The sequence below is a fragment of the Meleagris gallopavo genome, chromosome 9, assembly GCF_905368555.1.
Source record: "Meleagris gallopavo chromosome 9, MGAL_WU_HG_1.1, whole genome shotgun sequence".
Taxonomy (NCBI): domain Eukaryota; kingdom Metazoa; phylum Chordata; class Aves; order Galliformes; family Phasianidae; genus Meleagris; species Meleagris gallopavo.
Window position 1 is genome coordinate 13,517,725 of NC_139412.1, and position 15,308 is coordinate 13,533,032.

Consider the following 15,308-nt stretch of genomic DNA (forward strand, 5'->3'; position numbering starts at 1 on the left):
ATCTCAATCTGATTGATGTTTGGGGGTGGTCTCAGCATGTTTTCTGATATTGTCCTTTTAAAGTAGCAGTAATGAGACATCCTAGAATTCCATTTTGATGAGAAAGTAAATGTATGTTCCCCTGAATGCCCTCTGCTAAGTGTTTTACAGGTTATAAATCTCATAATCCAAAGATGAAGGTCAAGAGAATAATCCTGACGTGCAATTTGAATCTTTCTTGTGCTTGTTTCTGGGGGAGAAGGTATCTTCAGTAGCATTGCAATCTAATAATTTTGTTGATACCATTGAGGTGAGCTGAGATACCTTTCTTGGAAATGTTAGTCAAATGCTACTTGTTGATTTGGGTGTAATACTGTAATATCCTATCTTATACTGTTGTGAGGTAGCAATCCCTTTTGGCTTTATGCTTTTCAGTGTTTTTTTATTCAGAGGATAATTGAATCCTGTTTGGAAGGGACCAACAAGAATCTTGAGTCCAACTTAGTTTGGGGGGGAACAGGGGTTGTTTGTTTTTCCATTTTTGCCTAAACAGTTTAAAAATAAAACCAAAAGGCAACATGGAGTAAGGAACATCCTTATGTGTCTGAGACAGCTGCAAGTGTTCTAAATGTCAGTGATGCACCCTGTGCCTCAGCTTTTGTGCAGCATGCCTGTAGTCCTTCTATCAAGAATGATGCAGGTTTATGCCTCAATAGCCAGCGACTTCATACAAAAATTAAAACCATATTTAAGGTGGAAGTGGTGGAGGTGAGTGTTTGCTTGTTGTGTAGAAACATAAACTAACTTGTGATCAAGAACACTCTGTGTCAAGGTGTTCAGCTAAAATTACTTCTTATTTTTTAAGCCTACCAGTAAGGGAAAGAGCAGGTGTGTTTGTGTAATCTGCTTTGATTTGTCTGCTTTCTGGGGGAAAAAAATAAGTATGATTTTCTTCTCTATAACCACTGTTTATCTCCTGATTGGAAGTTCTCTTCCTAGAGTTTAGAAGATTGGTTACCCAGGAACCATGTGCACTTCCCCAGGTTCATTTAGCTTTTGATGCTTCTGTATTGATACAGTGATACAGGACAGAAAAGAAAACTTTCGTCCCCGAAAGTTGCATGGTTTCTTGTTAGCTTACTGTCTGAGTTAATACAGAATTGTTTGTTAATAGAAATATTTCTTTGTAATGATTGAACTCGTGATACGTACAGCTTATTAGGGGTTCTGTTCCGCTTCAGTTCATTTGTGAGATTCTTGAATATGAACTGGAGATGACTTGGGATTCGTGGAAAGAATAACCTTTGTTCATGTCGTCCTTTACACTTGGAGAATGATCCTAAATTTGCTTGTTTTCCAAAGTACTTCTTGCTAGCTACGTCCCGGGTAGTTTCTTGCCATCAGTGTTAAAGACCAACGTGTATTCAGGTGAGAACTAACGTGACACAGGTGTTTTTTCCCTTCTGTAGAGGCTTCTTTATTGATTGATGTCTGAGGTGAGGCTTTTCCCGTTGTCAGGAGACATCAAGTGCAGAATGTTAAGCATCCTATCCTATCTGCTACCAGCAGTATTTTGTTCTGTGTATTAAATATTCTGCTGATCTTTATTTTCTACATATTACATATGTAGAAGCATATGTAATATGTATAAAATAACATATTACATGACAGAAATTAACATATTACCTGAGCAGCATTTCTAGAGCAGTCAAAAGAATTGCAACTTAGATACATTAATTTATATGTTAGTCCTCTCATTACCCTAAAAGGAAGGGCACTGTTACTGACATTCCATGCTGTCAATAGTGCTTCTGTGATCGTGTCTTTCTTTTTTCCTTCCCTAAAACAGCCCACTGTTTGTAACGTGGAAGATTGGTCGAGATAAACGATTGCGTGGATGCATAGGTACTTTTTCTGCCATGAACCTGCATTCAGGACTCAGGGAGTACACACTTACTAGGTAAGACTTCGTTTTCTGCAGCTTTGACTTATGTATTTAAATACTCTGGTAGGGAGATGATGGGTGTGTTTTTGTTTGTTGGTTGTTTTTTTGGCTGTGTCACTGTACAGATGTAAACTTTTATCTCCTTTTTATGCTAATTATTGCTTGGTTATTTGACTATTTGGTGTCATGAGGTTATGATTTAGTTCAAAAACCGTAACTTGAGCCTTTTTTTATTTTATTGGTTTGGAAAACTGTTCTCCAGTAACTTATTGCAACTCACTGCTGTAGTATTTTTCCCCTGTATCCAAACAAATTTTAAGCTTAATAGTTAGTGGTAGAGCAGAAGACCAGAAAGTCAGATTTTGGGATTATCCTATTCACACTTCTAAAACAGCAGGTATTCTCACCTCTTCTCCATCAGGTGCTTCCAATCAGCATTCCAATTTAATGCTACAAATTTCCATTACATGTTACTCTTCAGATACATCCCAGCCCCTGAGTGGGAAGCTTCTGGATGAGGGAGGTAAGTGATGATAATCCTTCACTCCCCAGCAGCATAATCCTTCATTTTTTTGATCTACACCTAAATTCATTCACCTTAATATTGTTCCATTTTCTTTGCATAGAGTGAAAACTAATAAGTTGATCACTAGAGCTAGTAGCAAGCTTTCTACTTGTTTTTTTTTTCTCTAAGAGTTTTCTTTATTTTCTAAAGAATCAATGAAATTTGGTACTCTCAGTTATAGTAGACTGTTCATGGTGCTATAAAGTAGAAACTACATATTTAGTCATTTGAAGACCTCTGAAAGGTTGTCACTTAAAATAATTGGTGCCTCTCAATAGCTTTGGATTGGAGGCTTTCCCCCGTTACGACGACTTCCTCTGCTATTAAAGCATCATGTAAATCTCAGTATGAAGTAAGATTAGTATGGGGAATGTTCTTTGTTACGTGTGCCACTATTCTGTTTCAAGCTGTTCATTTTATGCTTACTTTTGCTCAGCTTGAAGAAATCAACTGCTGGAGTTCCTTGTAAACTTCTGGAAGATGTAGTTATCTTTACTGTGTTGGTTTTATTGTGTGGTCTGGAATACTTGTCTGTTCTTTAAAACCTTGGGAGGCAAATTAATGAGTGAGAAGAAGCTTATGATCTCAAAGCAACTCTTCTGTTGAAGATTAAATGCCTTACAGTCTTAGATATTAGTGAGTCAAAACCAGAAATAACTCAGAAATGACCACTGAAATGTAAAGTTCCTGTTTGAATGTACCCAAAACTGTTATTTTATCTCAATTGTTATTTTAAAAAATAGAAAGATAGGGATACCTGAGAGCAGTTTCCTTCATGATGTTAGTCTTTCCAGCTACAGAGCTTCCAGCAGAGTATTTGAGGAGTTACAGAAGCAACTTTGACTACCTTAGAACTTTCAGAGCTCCACAAGCCTTCCTAGGAGGCATCAGAAACCAGGAGATGATAACTTGGGCAACAGACTCTTGGAGAAGGTGCAACAATTCCTGAAAGTGAAGAAAAACTTCTTCAGGCAAGGTGGAATTAATCAGCAAAGTAGGTAGTGTGTGAATGAGCCATCCATTTCAGAAAGTGCAACTTGACCAAAATTTTCAGTTGAGAATGTAGAGAGATACTCTTCTGACTTTATTTTACTTTGATGCTGAAAGACACTTTTCTTCAGTTACTCTAAGAGCATGGCACTGCTAGGCAGAACCAAATTGTCTGTCTGTTCATTCTTAACCTTTTTCAGCACTCTGCATGGGATTGTGACCCAATTTTTGGTGAGAAAAATAGTGGAGACCAACAGATGATCTTCCATGTCCTGGTGCTTAGCAATCAAAATATCAACAGTTTCTATGAGGCAAGATTTTATTACTGATATGCGAGTAGTGTTTAGGATCACAATAAATAAAATTTTCCTTAATTCTAGTATGATCTCTAATAGTATAGCATATACAAGTGTAGTGTATATACATCTCTACCTGCACACAATAGTGTAGCTTCTGTCAGTAACGTAGTGACAGTTCTGAAGTGAACAGTTTCCTTCTGGAGGTGGAGACGCACACAAATTTAGAAAACCTTTTTTCGGCTTATGTGCAAAAATGCTGATGATGTGTAACCAAGCGAGTCTCTCTTCCCCATTTTGAGCTCTGTTGACTGTGGCAATGGTATTGCCAGTGCATTCTGAACAGGAAACTTATGTAGAGTGATTCATCATTAATTGGATGCATCTTGCTAAGTTGTGAGGAGAGATGAGAATACTCATAGTTTAAAAGTGCTAATACTGTATTCCTAATAAAATCTTTGAGATCAATTTTCTCTGCATATCAGTGCAGCAAGGGAAGAAATTTTATTATTAAAATCCTTTGCAGAAATTTGTGAAGACTCAGTTTCAGTCACTTTAAAATAAGTTTACTAAGAGATTAGTTGGATAAATATCTATCCTTTTTCAAAACACTTTACTGCATTGAATACTTAAATTAGGATATAAGAAGTTCATCATGGGCAAAATAGTCCTTTAGGCTGAATGTGTGAATAGCCCACCTGAATGCATAAAAGTAAACCAATCCAGATTAGGAAAAATACTTTGTGTTTTACAGCTCCTCGGAAAAAAAATATACTGAGCTTGGTGGCAGGTTACCACAGAATTTCCTCATGGGTTGATAAATTATTTTTTCATGTATTTTGTTCAGCAGTAAGACTTAGGTTTTAGTATTAAAGTTTTAAACTCCTGCTCACTTACACTTTGGGCATTGAACAAAATGGTTTGATTTACTCTATACTTTTTAGTTTTGTTTTTCCTGCCATTTGCATATAATTTACAGCTATACTTTACACTTAGTAGACCTAACAAGTGTAGTTGTAGCTGCTTTTGTTTATCCTATCAAGGCTAGAAAACATATATATATATATATATATGGGAAAATACTAGAGAAGATGGGGATAAAGAGAAACAGATTATATAAATCTCCTGTCATAGAAGGGAGCAGTGAAAAGACTGGAGAGCTCCAAGCCTTGACTGGATTAGCATAATAGTAGAAAACTGGATTTAAATTTTAAAATAACATGTAACCCACCCGTCTTAACTAGCATAGACCTGTGTTTACTGACTGTATGATGACATCAGTCTTTTTGTTGTGTGTTCTGCTTTAATGTTCAGTGTGACAACTGAGTGCCCTCATGCTTTCAGCCTGCCTTTCATAGGCATGGCTGTTAAAGAAACAAAAACAAAGAGGGAAGCTTGGGATGAGAAGTATAAGACTGAAGGAAATGAAACTTACAACCCAGCTTTCTTGTAATTGAATTTGGATATAAATTCTAGATGTGGCTTTTGGCTCCCAGCAGCACCATCTACTGTGTTGTTTTTGTCAGCAATTTCAGGAGTCTCAGTTGGTGGTGTTGCCATATTACCTGCCTTCTCTCCATGAGAAATGTTGGTCTATTTCTCCTTTTGAACACAGGAAAGCTAAATAATCACCTGCAAGACTACAGTATGGCAATCTCATTTAAAAGGTAAAATAGAAAACAAAATTGTGTTAAGATAGATGTTGGCCTTATTTAGTTAAGATTAGAGGCAAGTATTTGCACAGGCATGGTAGCTCCCCTCTCTGTTCAGCTGAGCTTACCATTCTGTTTAATCTGTTTGTTTTGACTAATCATGGTCTCTTTCAATCTGCCCTGTATCTGCCCGCACAACCCAGTGCTCACTTCACAAAGGCTTTGCTATCAGGCAGCGTTGCTATGGCTGTAGATAGACATTCTGCTGACCCAGGGCAAAGGACACCTGTGTACCTGTCTGTCATTTTGGGCTTGGGAAGTGGAGAAGGCGCAGGGGTGTTGTGTATGCGTTCGATGCTTCTGCTGTGACCTTTACTGTTCACAGAAGTCAGACCAAATTAATTCCTGCCAATAGCATTTTGTGTAATGTTTCAGAGCACAGTGTTGTTTCTGGGCTGCCTGCTGATAATATTTCTCAGGCTGTCTTATCATGTGGCTTTGAGTAGACTACTTCTCAAAGTCAGCTCTTTTATTATATACTACCCTGTGTATGTAAGCCACCAGTGAGACCTGGTAATTGTGAGGTGAAGTTTTCGGAGTTAAACTGGAGCAGTGTATAATCTTCTCAGCCTGAACTCAGCAGCCTTTTGCTATTCTGATATGTTCAACATTACCTGCAAAGCCAGGAGGAAGCATCATATTGCTTCTGTTGCTTCCTCTTCATTTGTTTCTGTGAAAAGCAGGTGTGCAACAGGGAAGTCAGATGGCAGTGATACTGGAATTTCTAGCATTTGTTGGTTGCCTCTGAGTTTCCAAGGACATCTTAGTGAGGCAGTGGGTTCAGACTGTGCTGCTGCTATAGATGACCAGAAACAGATGGAGAACCTCAAGGTGAGAAAACATTCTTAAGGAGAATTCTTAAGTTCTGTGTTTAGTTGAGTGGATAGACAACCAGTGCAGTAGTCCATTATGCCTTTTGGGAGCCAGTAGCAATACACATCTGGAACTTGTAACTCTTAACTGCCACCAACCCTTCAAGATGCCATTTAGTTAAGTTTTCAGTGGGGTATGACCTATAAAATTCACTAAGCTTTACTAGAAGTGCAAAAGTGCTGTACGTGCTGTCAAATCCATTTGAAACAATAAGGCAGCAGGAAGCTGGGACTCTTCAGGTGATTGCATAAGATGTCTCTCACTCATGCCATTGTATCCCTCACTGAGTGAGTCTGTGCAAGTCTGCAGTTAGGAGTGATTTCAGAGCATCTGATATTCTAGGGGAGATGGGAAGTGAAATACCAAGCTGATACATAAAACTTGGGGTAGTTGATCATTTTTCCCTTAGTCCAGGGTCAGGTGTTCAGTATTCTTGAACTTTCGTTACAGCCAAAGTTTCAGGACTGCTCTTCTGCTAATCTGCACTGTGAACTTCACTGAAAGCTCGGTAATTGAGGATGTTGCCATGACATGGGCATCTTCCAGGGATCAACGTTAGGTAGAGACTATTCTTCATGTAGTTAGAATAGTGGAGAGAGTAAGTTAAGCTTGAGGATTTCTCATCATATTGTAACAATCTCCAGTCGCTAGAAGTCCTCAGTGAAAGAGGGCTGTCTGAGCCAAAGCACTGTTTGAAAGAGACTTAAGACTACTCTGTATTCTTAAGAATACTAGGCTCTGTACCATGTAATGTTACTGCTCCGAAGGAAGGGAGGACCGTCTGCTTCAGAGAGGCTGGCTTACACCTGTAGAAACGGCAGGCCAAATCAGGGCAATACGTGAACGATTTTTTAATTAGATTGGTTTTGCAACCATCTGCCATCATGACTCAGAGATAAAGTGCGAGGCCAAAAGGTATGGCATCTTTAAGACATTAAGTATGGCTACAGGATTTGTGAACTGATTCAACTACCAATAGTTGAGATTATCCTGTTTTATTAGCTGTTCTTTACTCTTGGGTAGATTTTAGGTCTGCTGTTTGTATGTACCGGTCTGCAGTGTGCTTTATTTACCTTTGTGTATAAATGATTGCGAAGGTAGCTGTAATTTTCTTTCCCTTACAAGCTCAAATGAGTTTTGCTTTATGGTCCCCAGTGGTTGTCAAAAGTAGGCCGTGGTCTGTTTCTTCCCTCTTTCCCCACGTGCACAAAATAAAATACAGGAAATGGGAGAGAAATTATATTACAAATGAGTGCATTCCACTTAAAATCAGTAATGAGAGGGGAAGTAAGGAAAGTATTTTTTGTCAACAATTGTTGAACATTGTTAAAAAATGGATCCCTTAAGTTTCTGAAACTGGTGGCTTAAAAACAATTTAATCAGGTTGTTTTAGTTGTAAGTAAGGTAGGATGTATACAGAGATAATCTTTTATTTGGCTGATGCAGTTGCAAAAATTAGATAAGCTTTTAATTCATGTGTCTTTCTGTAAGTAAGCTGTTACAAAATCCCTTTTAGTAATTAACAAACTTTTTCTTAGAAGGGAAGTTAATTCAGTAGAAACCTCTTCAGATTTTCTTTATTGTTATATTTTTACTTTCCCTTTAAATTACATTTGTGTTCCCTTCTGATTATCTTTGAAGTTAAAACTTTGCACATGAAATGCTAACATAGGAGTAGAGGGCTACCAGAGGTGGTCTGGACATTCATAGTGTTAGTGAAGGTAAGGTGCACTGTGTTAACTTCATATTTTTTCATTATATTTATAGAAATTGCAGCTGATTTAATAGAACTGTCTTAAATTCTTAAGTTGGAACCAGACCAAAGTATATTAAGAGTGTTCAGCAGTAAAGTTTGCTTTATGAATTACTATTTTGTACATTTAGTACAGTGGGATTGATCTCCAAATGTATTACTAATAGTCTTAGACTATTATTATCCAAAATGCTTAATAAAGTGCATAGTTTTAATATGATCTGTTGCTTCTGATAATGTGTGAAATGAAAAGGTGATGTATTGACACCTTAATTTTTAAATGATAACTGATTAACCCTACTGAAATTGAGCATAATTGTAATAAAACATATAGACTCATGTTTGCCTGTCGTAAGTGTAGATGTTAGATTCTACTGAAACCTGCAGCTGATGATATTTCTAAATCTCATTTTAGACAATAGAAACTTGTTTTGAACTATTGTAGCCATGAATTTTGCAAATACCACTTTAATTTGGGTAAATCTTTGGACGTGTCATAGTGGAATATAATTGTTTAGTAATAAAATGGATTATTTTGTAAACTCTCAGAACCAGAAACTCTAAGTGAAGTATACAAATCTGAATTTATTGAGCTAGGCTTAGTTATTCTCTGTGAGTCAATTCAGTAAGTAGGTCTGTAATGATTTTGTGCATACAGTGCCAGGTCGTTATTTCAGGGAACTGTTGCTTATCAGAACTGTCTCCTGCCTTTTCTCAAAATGACAAAGCTAAATTGTATACTGGCTCTAGGAAGTCAGGGAAAAATCCCTTTTGCTTTAATGATGGATTAAATATTTCTCCTTATTTCATTTTTTCATTTTCATTTCATGTTACTGCGCAGATAGAAGCAGCATGCTTTAGTAAATATGTTTCTTATATGTTTGTATGTGTGGGGATATAATAACTGCCTTTTTTTTTTTTTTTTTTCATTTATTAAAAGTGGGGGGGAGCGAAACAGCGACAGCACTTACAGTATCAGTTTTGTAATTACTGGTCTATTATTCCTGAGAAAACCTTGCTGGACCTGTATACTTAATGGTATGTGGTAGGCTGTTTCCTTAGTAACACTTCCTGAAAGAAAGCAAGGCAAAGACTGTAAATGGGAGGACAGGAAAGGAAGAGTGTGTAAAGATGCCCTATCAAAGCTTTTTAAATAAAAGGAGAGTTATCAAATATTGGCAACAATTTTGCTGGGAAAACTGAATTAGAGAATATGAATTCTTGGGTCAGGGAGATGTGTTACTGCATTTGGTGGGACAAACTTATTCTGTAAGGTGACCATGTTATGAAAGGTAATTGGGGATCTAGGAAAAACGGAATTCTGGAATTAAAAATGATCAATACAGAGTAAGGTTGGGAGGCATTCTGCTGAGGCTGTCCTAATTGCCAGGTCTCAACCTTAGAATTTGGTGTAACTAAGAAAACTCTCTGCAAGTAAAATACTTATTTCCCCAACATATTGAAGGGGAAAAAAAAAAAACAACTGCAGGCAAAGAGAATGTGCATTAAAACCCAAGAATTCCAGGAATATGATTCTTACAAAATGCCTTCTTTGGAAAAGCCAAATTGACTTGCGTTGGTTGACATAATGTGTAGTATCCTGAAAAAATCAGATATTCCTGAAATTTGACTGAATGTTGATGAGTAACTGGGGATATCCCACGATTACTCAGACTTTCCAGATGGGTTTCAGGGAGGAGCCACATCATTTGTGACTGGGCTTTCCCACGACGCTCTTGTTTTTCTTGTACTTCCCACACAGTCTCCTTTTTCTAAGCGAACAAATGATATACTCCCCGGGAGTTCAAAGGCGCTGGTCTAGGTGGGTTGGCGCACTACTTAGGTTGAATGTCAGGTTTTTATTTGACTTTATTACTTGACGTAAATAATAGGGAAGGAGGGTGGGGTTAGGGAAACGGGCATCTCTGGTTTTCTTAGCAGAGCTTTACATTTCATTGCCAGAACTCATATTCTTCCATTAGTGATATGGATAGTCATTGGTATTCCAAGGGCTTTTCTGGTTAACTTCTTTGTCTTGTTGTATGACAACTCTGAGAGGGAATGTTTTTCAAGTTGTTTCCTAAAATAATCTGCTAGAATGAAAATTGTTTTCAGTTGAGAGTTTCAGTGACTTCTTAGTTTCTTAAGTGCTACAGAGAGGGGTCAGATTAAGAGCCAGTGCTGAGCAGCACCAGGTAAAATTGTGTTGACACAGGAGAGAAGCATAGATGGAATGTGTCTCGTAGCAGTTGTGTTTTAAAGGAAGATTTTGCATATATGGAAACTTGTAGCTAGGACAGAATAGGAGTTGGCATAAAGTTACCTGCTGCTAGGCAAGCTTTTCTCTCTGGCTGTTCTCAGCTCAGCAGGAAATGTTTATTTTCAATACTGAGTGAGGGACATTTCCTGCAGCTTTATTACTAAGAGGGGGTGTAAGCCCCAAACCAAACAACAAAAAAAATCGTCCCAGTGCACATATGGGGCAGTGCTACATGTGAGAGGGATATTCACATAGATTGGGCCTCACTTCCTATGATGCTGGAAACTGAGGTGCAGCAGTGGTGTATTTGATAACCAAGATAGTGGAAATAAATGTAGTTTTATTCTGTTCAAGAGGCTGCATTACGTGAAATCTACTGTTTTAGTAGATGTTATCAGGGATTAAATGAGGCTAAAGGAAAAAGGAATGTCTCATACACGTACAAGCTGTTAAAATCCTTAAACTCTCTGGCTTTGTGTGGGAAGGACTGTGGGAAAGGAGTCTCGATTAAAGTTCTCAGTCTGTCATCACCTCCTCCACTTAGGAGTTTTCTGATGCTTCCTTTTGAGACTGCATAACGAAGCCACAGCACGAACTGGGTGTGGGAGACGAGGCTCCGAAAGCCCTCATTATCTCTGTGCACTTTAACACAAAAATGTTGAAGCTCTTAAAATGTAACTTGCTATTTTCATAGTCCAGAGTAATGAGAATTAAAATGTGCTTGTCAGCTGTAGCAGGATTTTATGGTGTTTTCAGTCAGTGCCAACAGATACTTGTTTCTAAAACTCGTTCCAGTTGACACCAGGAACAGGGAAGCTATACCTCGTGTCCCTTATGGAGCTGTGCAGTTGAGAAGGTAGAAAAGCCCTTGGAAGAAGTAGCAGCCCATCTGCCTCTGGGTGGACGTGAGCAGCCATGTACAATGCTGAAGAATGTCTGACTGCGGTTCTCCAGAAGTCTCATAACCCTCAGCAGCCCATACTTTCTGCTTCTATCATTTACATATTTGTGGGAATGTAATCTCTTAAAAATAGGGGTAGCCTGGCTTGACTTTCATAATTGACAAGAGACTGAAGTTTTACTATTCTTTTGGTGCATTAAAATAGGAGGGATTATATACGTACCTGAGAAGAACAGTTTTTTTCCTAACCTAATTTTAAAATAAAATACTAGGGACAAGAAGAGTTGAGGTTAGTCTCTTCTCTTTGAACTCTTGATGCCATTTTCAACTGTACTCTGTAAAAGTGAGAGATAGCAACCTGTACTCTCTTTTATATATAAAACACTCCACCGCAGACTTCTGCTTTTGTGTGAATTTTCAAAACTTTTTTAAAATATGAGCGTTTATAGATAACCACTGACAGTAGCTTTTTGACTGTAGTGGAAAATGGGCTTTTTGACCTTTGGTACCAATTTGCAGTCTACGAGATCTTTTAGCTTACATTCAGGTTTGTTGTGCCACTGCAGTTACAGTATTTTTTCTTACTGCATAATACTTGTAATAAGGGGCCAATAGTCATGCAAGCAGTCTCTCCATCTGTACAAGTACATATATAAATAACTCCCACGATAACTTAGGGAACTTATACAGATGTTAAGGAGTACTCTGATGAGCCTGAGCACAGCTCTTGGGGAATTCCCCATCTGTCGTAAGTTGTAAGCCCAGCCTCACTGAAATAGGCCTTTGTGCAAATGGCAATTACTGGAGTCTCCTGTAAGCCTTTGTTTCAAAAGAAGGTGCTGGAAACTTTTATCACCAAGAAAGTGTGATTTTTGTTATAGTAAAGTGTTAAGTCTTTTTATTTTTTAATGAGTTTTGAGTTGAGTAGATTTCATGTGGTTTGGATGGGGAAGAGAAGAAAAGCTCTTGGTTTTCATAGCAGTACAACTTTTTGCTGCTTCCTGCTCAAGTAGTTCTAATGGCTTACACTTCTGTAATGCCATGAACTGTTACAAGCTGTCTGCAGCATACAGTTCATTTGGAAGTTTAGACACCAGCCTATCTGCTAGTAGCTGTTCTGGTACTTCATTCCATAGCAAAAGCCAGGTTAGACATACATTCACAATGGTACATTCAAGTGGCAAGCATCAGCTCAGGAGACTTGTCTTTTTTGTAAGGAAAAGTTGCTGAAATTAATGATTTATAATGAGAATATATCTAGTATTTGATGAAAAAATCAGCAATTCCTTTTCTTCAAACATTGGTTTGTATTCTGCTCAACTAAAGTGTGTGTATAAAGTCAAGAAACATTTAAAGCCAAAATGGGTTGACTCAACTGTACGCATGCTGGAAGAGGCTTGAGTGACTGCATTTGAGAAGGAGACGAAAAAAAGAACAGCCACGTGTATACATAGGTATTTTTAACAACTTTGATTCTTACGAAAGACAATGAAGAGCTTTTTTTTGTTACTTCTAGGCTGTTTTTTTTCTAGACGTTAATACCCTACAGGTATACAGATAGCATGTTGGTTCTGCCATGAAGAGAGAGTGTGTTTATATTTATGAATGTGCAGAAGGGAGATGGAAAATGTGATTTTAAAATAACTGGAAGGTCACTGCAGCCTCAGCCCTCTGACAATATCTCTGCTTTTCAGCAGAATTATTTTTACACGTTCTGTCAAGGAATCATTTTGTTTCTGTTCCCAGAAGCTTCTACACAATTTGCAAGCTAGTTAGATGGCCCTTTCTCATCTCTGCTGAGGATGCATTCTGCAGTTTGCTCACTTAGCTAGAGAGGCTTTATTTCCTTTGACCTAGACTGCTAATCCCTCATTGCAAAGTGCGGCAGCTGTGCTTTGTCTGTGGAGGTCTCTGCACCACATGCAGCCTCATTTGTTTGAGCAACCCCCTCTTTCTGTTCAGCTCTTTCAGTTACTAAAAGGGTGACTTTCTGTTTTCTTGCTCTATGAACTTGATAGGGTTTTTTTTGTAGCCTACAATACGTAAGTATTTTCAGAAATGCTGGTTTACAAGAGCTGTTATGTACAGTTTCACAAAACTGTTGGAGTCAAGTATTCCTGCCATTCTGGAGGTGAACTGTTTGTGAGCTGAATTCTATAAAAGGTGATGAAACCTAGTTCCATTTAAACGTTAAACACTTTAGATATGTTGAATTGTAGCTCTGATGAATGTAATTAAAAATAAACCAGTTTTGTGCCCATGTTGTATCCTCATTCAACACTGGATGATCAAACTTCAGTTGCTCTTGGGATAATTTGCTCAGTTAAACATTTTTAAATATATATGTAGCAATCTAAGATGTTCAAGTACTTTAAAGCTAAGTTAACTTAGAACTAAACAGAATTATTTGCTCTTTTAGGCTTTTACTATGGTGAATGGCAGAACTCCCATTGCCTTCAAAAAGAGAAGAATTTGGCTTGTTCATTTAAGAGGACATTATGTGAAATATTTAATTAGCAAGCACAAATTTGACATTTCAATTAATTTCATAGTCAAATATATTCATGTTTATACTTTGAGTTCTAATGATCTTTTATTCTTTAGCTGAACAGAATTTTCAAATGCATGTAATGCTGCCAAGTTAAATGCATTCCTTCACCACTTATGTTACCATTTGTGAGGCTGCAGACAGATGTAGTCCAGCCTAACCTGAACCTTTTGTCTCTTCTTTGTTTCTGAACTTTCCATTGCATTCTAGCATTTTTTTCTGCTCAAAATCTGGTTTTGAGTGGAAAACACATGGAGAGCTACAGCTGGCTGACTTGGAATTGAACGTAATGCTTAGCTGAGCTTGCAAAGACTCTGTTGCTTGGGTATCTTGACCTTGGATATAGTGATCTGTGATTGCCCCATCCAGTTACTTCTATAAGCTGAATGTGTTGGCATTGAGGGTACCTCCTGAAGTCAAAAGAACTGTGGCAGAAAACGAGAGGGAGTACGGGGATGAAATAATGAACTGATGTCATGAAAGACAGAAGTGGTGTGTTTCCTAAAAGGGGAAAGAGAAGGTGGCATACTGACAGCTTCCTTGTGTGGTAGGAGAAGGGAAGGAAAATGCAGGCATCAAAGCCTCCAGATGTGTAGAGTGGGTGTACGTATCTAAAGCTTACTCTGTTTTTGAATTGGTGTGGAGAGGTATTGAGCAATCATAACTTAGTCTGCAAGACGCTGAGAAACAAATGTTGACAACCTTTGTTTGTTGCCTTTAATAACGAAGTAAGTTTTGTTCTCATGCAGCAATTCTCACGCAGGAATGTCTAGAAATCAAAATGTTTTCTTCTGTGCCTACGCATTCCTGTGAAATAAGGAGTGGCCATTTCTTTCCCTAAGGTCTTACTACACATGCTGCACCACAAGGGATCCATCTTGTGCCTGTCTTTTTTTTTTACTGTATTTATAAAAACACTGAGAATTAGATGCCATGAGCTCGTACATTAACCTTTACACAGGATAGCACTCACATTTGCATCTCTTTGTTGGTGCAGTGTGTACTCGCAGTATGTGCAAGAGATTGCACTTGGGTTAGAGCAGGCAGGAAAGTACAACAGAAAAGCAGCTGGTTTAAACATAATCCAGGCTGCGTGGAGAGGTATCGATGAACAGCATGTCTTAGGGAATGTGCCAGGGTGCTGTTCAGCTCTCTGTGTTATGAGTGGTCATATTCCTGTCTCCTAAGATTGTGTGGACCCTCAGTAAGCGACTACATTCATCTGTATCTTCATGTTTTATTATCTTCATTTTTTTTTTCTGTGAAATGTTTAGAGTGAAACCTCATGTGAATGTGATGTTTTTCCTTCTCAATTCAACTACTATATATTCTAACATGCTTTTTGCTTTCCTTATTCTTAACCTGATTATAGGTAATTCCCTGATAACTGTAGTTTCAAACTATTGACCATAGAACTTAGTTCCTGTATTTGTAATAAGCAGGATCGAAATTGTTAAATTCCATCTGCAACATCAACTGAATTGAA

The 15,308-nt window shown here is 37.9% G+C and overlaps 1 protein-coding gene across 5 annotated transcripts in view; it reads left to right on the forward strand.

The window, feature by feature from the left end:
• AMMECR1 (AMMECR nuclear protein 1) overlaps positions 1 to 15,308 on the forward strand; it is a 98,247-nt gene that overhangs the window by 57,102 nt on the left and 25,837 nt on the right. For 4 of the 5 annotated variants that reach the window (XR_014884989.1, XM_085230705.1, XM_085230703.1 and 1 more), the window contains exon 3: positions 1,829 to 1,939. The exons of the other annotated variant lie outside the window; for it this stretch is intronic. Coding sequence is in view for 3 of the 4 variants with exons in the window: in XM_085230705.1 (XP_085086831.1) it covers positions 1,829 to 1,939 (111 nt within the window). In the remaining variant the exon portion in view is untranslated. The remainder of the gene's footprint in view (positions 1 to 1,828; positions 1,940 to 15,308) is intronic. 5 annotated transcript variants of the gene reach the window in all.